The 5001-nt window shown below is 40.8% G+C and overlaps 1 protein-coding gene across 1 annotated transcript; it reads left to right on the forward strand.

Moving 5' to 3' along the window:
* Positions 1 to 2405: 2405 nt before the first annotated feature.
* LOC141601056 (uncharacterized) lies at positions 2406 to 2981 on the forward strand. Its single transcript, XM_074421317.1, has one exon. The coding sequence runs from the start codon at positions 2406 to 2408 to the stop codon at positions 2979 to 2981; it is 576 nt and encodes a 191-aa protein (XP_074277418.1).
* Positions 2982 to 5001: the final 2020 nt, after the last annotated feature.

Genomic DNA, 5001 nt, shown 5'->3' on the forward strand with positions numbered 1-5001 from the left:
TAAGGCAAGATTGGGAAGGTGGCCGAGAACGGAATGAAAACCCAAAAGGGCATTTCGGGCAAAAAGAAGAAACGAGTTGCGAGCCACCAAGAGAGGTAAGGAAAAGTTAAGGTGAAAACCCGAAAGGGCACCTTAAGCAAAATGAGGGATTTTCAACAAAAAAAATTGAAAAATTGAAAAATGTAACACCAAAAAGATAGAGTGATAAGAAGGGAGTGATAAGGAGGGTCTTGGAAGGAGGTTAGGTCTAGGATTTAATTTCTTTTGAGTCACAAAAACTTATCCAAAATTGGTGGATTTTTGGTTTGACTACTTGTGTTGTTGATGCTTGATGGAGTTTGGCCAACCAAGTAGCACAATTCTCATTGTATCGAGTGATAAGGGGGTGTTATAAGTGGTGATGACGTGTGTGTGGTAGGAGGATTGAGAGGTCACTTTGTTATTACCTTGGGATAAGGCAAAGGGTGACCAATACTACCTTATTGGGAGATATAAGAAGGGTGGATTTGGAATGAGTGGCCGTTGGTGGTGTGTCGTGTCTTTTAATGAGGGAGATATAAGGCGGGAGAGTGAGGGAAGAGCGGGTGTCAAAAACGTTGAGTATAAATTTTCATTTAATCAGTGGATTGTGTTTGAGGAAGACACAAGAAGGGTGTGGAAAAGGAAGAGTGATCATTCGCCCCTATACTCACCTATGGACTTGGCCAAGTGCCTTCCTTGAGTTTTACTCGGGACAAGCAAAAGTCCAAGTGTGGGGGAGTTTGATAGAGTCAAAAGTGTCGAGTCAATAAGGCCTAGTTTTTTTTTTAGTTTAAGGGTCTTTTTTACGGAATAATGAGTTTGTCTTCCCGTCCCATTGATTTTCGTGATTAATGAGTTTTAATGCATGTGTGGAGCATTGTTTTGAGAGGATAGTTCGGAATCCCGAGCAAGAGCCTCTAGCCACACTCGTAAGCAAGCAATCAAGAGAAGACGGTGATACACAAGCTAATATAGGAGTTAACATCCCTTGGTGAAAAGCATGGAGGCTAAGTAACGAAAGAATCGAGAAAAGAGAGAACAACTTTGAAGCAGAGTTCAGTCCAGGATGCAGCATGCGCCATTTGACGCAGGCCTGCGGTGGATGACGCAGCCTGCGTCCCCTCCGGCCTTGAAGCATGGATCATCCATCCTTAATCATTTTCGTGGAAGCCCAAATCCATGTTTAACCTAGATGGGAGTGCAGCCCTATATATAGTTCAAGTTTTGAAGACCTAGATTATCATCTTATTATTGAATAATCTCAAAAATTTGTATACGAGAAGAGAACTTAATATTTTGGAGAAAATTGTAATCTTTTGTTGGATTTTGATGTCAATATTTCCATTAACCTTGGATTCATCTATGGGTATGCAAGGCTAGACCTTTTTCTTGGTGTAATTTGGTGAGACACTACTTTCCTTAAGCTTGTAAGAACCTCTTAATCTTTCCTTAATAATTATTTCATTTTCCATGGTTTTATTGTTTATGTTGGATGTTATTGTGTTAGGAATGATCAACCTTACATGTTAATCATCTTACTATTGCAATCTTTGTAGCAAGCTTGCATCTTTATGAATTTGGATTAAAGTTTGGATCTTTGTGAGTGGAACTTGTATGTTAATCTTTGGGATAGTTGGATTAAAACTCCTAAAGGATTAATCTTGACTTCTTTTGTTTGGCTTTGTTCTTAATGCTCTTATGTGAAAGCCTTGTTGTGGTTTTCAATTAGGTGACCACATAAGTAGGATCAACTACTCTAGCTTAGGAGTAAGTAGTCACCATCTTACAAAAGTAGTTGAGTAATTATTGAGGGAAGAAAAAGAGAGGATCTTTGTGCTTGGGAAGTAGTTGTTGAGCCTTGTTACACCAAGTTTTCTCCTTTATATTGAATCTTGCATACAAGTTGTTTGTTGAATTGTCTCAATAAGAAATCTCCATTTTTACTCAATTTCCATGTTTGTCTCCAAACCCATGCCTTTTCCATCTATGTTTTCCACTAGTTGAACATTGTTAATACCCATTGTTTGTGATTAGTTCCCTTTGTTGAGTTTAAATTGTCATTAGGGTCTTAATTAGTAGTAGAGTGTCACTTAGTGCCTTAAGTAGTTCACCATTCAAGTCTTCGTTGTTAGACCTATTCGTCACGCTCTCACACACTCCAAAAGGTTTGAAAGAGACGAAGATCTATATGAAACCTTTAGGAAGTGTGAAGTAACATTCCCCTACTCAATCTTTTAAAAGGTGTCCCGAGGTATGCAAAGTTTCTCAAGGAACTTTGTACGCCTAGGAGAAACACAAAATAGGGAACCCACAAAGTAAGGGTAAGTGAACATGTCTCCACCATTTTTAAAAGATCACTTCCCAAAAAGTGTGGCGATCCGGAGATGTTCACTATACCATGCTCAATTGGGAAGAAGAGTTTCACTCATGCTATGTTAGATCTAGGTGCATCAATCAATGCCATGCCCTACACACTTTATGAGACCTTAGGACTTCCACCTTTGAACAAAACCGGCGTAGTGATCCAACTCGCGGATCGCTCAAATATTTACCCAAACGGGATGGTGGAGGATGTGTTGGTAGAGGTAGACCAGTTAACTTTCTTGGCCGACTTCTATGTTCTTGATATGGAAGCCGACTCGAGGACCACTCCAATCCTTTTGGTGAGGCCTTTCATGAAAACCTCTAAAACAAAGATTGATATGTCTAATGGGAACCTCACTATGGAATTTGACGGAAAGAAACTCACATACAACATCTATGATGCTATGAGACAACCTAGCGATTCACATTCATGCTATTTCTTGAACATAATTGAACCAATTGTCTCACAAGTGTATAATTTGTGTCAAAGGGACCCTCTTGAGGTTGCCCTCACTAATGATTTGCAACAAGAAGGTTTGCGTGTAGTGTTATCTCATGATGTGCAGGAGTATTCCGAATACTTGGACAAGGAATAAGAGTTTGAAGATGGGGAAGAAATACCCAAAGAACAAAATGAAAGTGCACGATCCAGCCTAGGAGGCAGCCTACGCCATTTAACGCAGCCTGCGTCAAACGACGCAGCCTGCGTCCTCCTCGGGTTTCAGCTGAAACTTTGGCATATCAAGAGCATAAATTCCTTACACCCTTTCTTCCCTTAGAAGCCAATCTTGAGAGACCCTTACCCTCCATCATAAAACCACCAAAACATGAACCAAAACCTCTTCCAAATCACCTTAAATATATTTTCGTGGGAGAAAACAATACTCTTCCATTAATTATCTCAAACCAACTCAAAAAGGAGCAAGAGGAGAGCCTAGTGACCATGTTGAAAGAGCATAGGGAAGCTTTTGGGTGGAGCATTGCCAATATCAAGGGGATAAGTCCAAGTACTTGCATGCATAAGATTCAGTTAGAGAAAGATGCTAAGCCTGTATGACAACCTCAAAAAAGATTCAACCCACCCATGATGGAGGTGGTGAAAGAGGAAGTCATCAAGCTACTCCAAATGGGAATCATCTATCTCATTAGTGATTCCTAATGGGTAAGTCCTACTCAAGTTGTACCAAAAAAGGGCGGGTGACAGTAATTAAGAATACCCAAGGGGCATTGATCCCCACCCATTTACAAACGGGATGGAGGGTATGTATTGATTATCACCGTCTCAACCAAGTCACTTTGAAGGACCATTATCCCCTACCCTTTCTAGATCAAATGCTAGAGAGGTTAGGGGGAAAAGAGTACTATTGCTTTTTGGACGGGTACTCCGGGTATTTTCAAATCCCCATTCATCAGGAGGACCAATCTAAAACAACTTTTACTTGCCCATTTGGCACTTATGCTTACTGCCGTATGCCCTTTGGATTGTGCAACGCTCCCGGAACTTTCCAACGTTGCATGATGAGCATTTTCTCGGACTATGTGGAGCGTATTTTGGAACTCTTCATGGATGACTTCACCATCCATTAAGACTCCTTTGAGTCGTGTCTAGACCACCTCGCTATGGTCCTAACACGGTGTATAGACTCTCACCTCATTCTAAATTCTGAAAAGTGTCATTTAATGGTGAGTAGTGGCATCGTGTTAGGGAATATAGTGTCGAAAAGAGGGATTGAGGTGGATACGAAAAAGGTGGATGTGATTAAGACCTTGCCGTATCCATCTAATACTCGAGACGTAAGGTCGTTGTTGGGACACGCGGGTTTTTATCGAAGATTTATAAAGGATTTTTCCAAAATCGCTAACCCCTTGTGCAAACTCTTGCACAAGGATGTGGAGTTCGTGTTTGATAATGATTTTAGGGAAGCATTTGACTTATTGAAGGAAAGCCTCATATCGGCCCCGATCATTCAAGCACCAAAATGGGATCGGCCATTTGAAATCATGACGGATGCGAGCGATTTTGCCATTGGAGCCATGCTAGGGCAAAATGAGGGCAAAGCTTCTTATGTCATTCATTATACCTCCTCCATCCTCAACTATGCACAAAGGAATTACATTACAACCGAGAAAGAATTCTTGGCGGTAGTATATGCTCTTGAGAAGTTTCGATCGTACTTCTTAGGCCTGCATTGATTGACGCAGCCTGCGTTCCAGGCTGAATAGTGCCCCCGAAAATTCTCAAAACAACAAAAATGCACCATCTCCTTCAAATTTTCGGATTCCCCTTACCTTCAACCCCATCAAAACCCCTTCATAAATCCCCCAACTCTCATCAAAATCCCCACAAATCATCACCTTTAATCCTCCTCCCTTGTTACAAATCCCTCAATTTTGTGATTACCACCATCAAATACCTCCCATACACCCCTTTTGACAGATTTTGCCCAAATCGATCAAGAACCCTGATTCAAGAATCATCAAAATCGAAGCTTCAACTAGGATTGTAGGGTTCTAAAAGGGCTTAGCAAAAATTATTCAACAACTTTTAGCAAGTTTTGTGTGGAAATCGGGAAGGTATAACTATACGCTCCCCTCTTTGTTTTTACATACTTGTTT

The sequence above is a fragment of the Silene latifolia genome, chromosome 9 (assembly GCF_048544455.1).
Source record: "Silene latifolia isolate original U9 population chromosome 9, ASM4854445v1, whole genome shotgun sequence".
In the NCBI taxonomy this organism is placed as follows: domain Eukaryota; kingdom Viridiplantae; phylum Streptophyta; class Magnoliopsida; order Caryophyllales; family Caryophyllaceae; genus Silene; species Silene latifolia.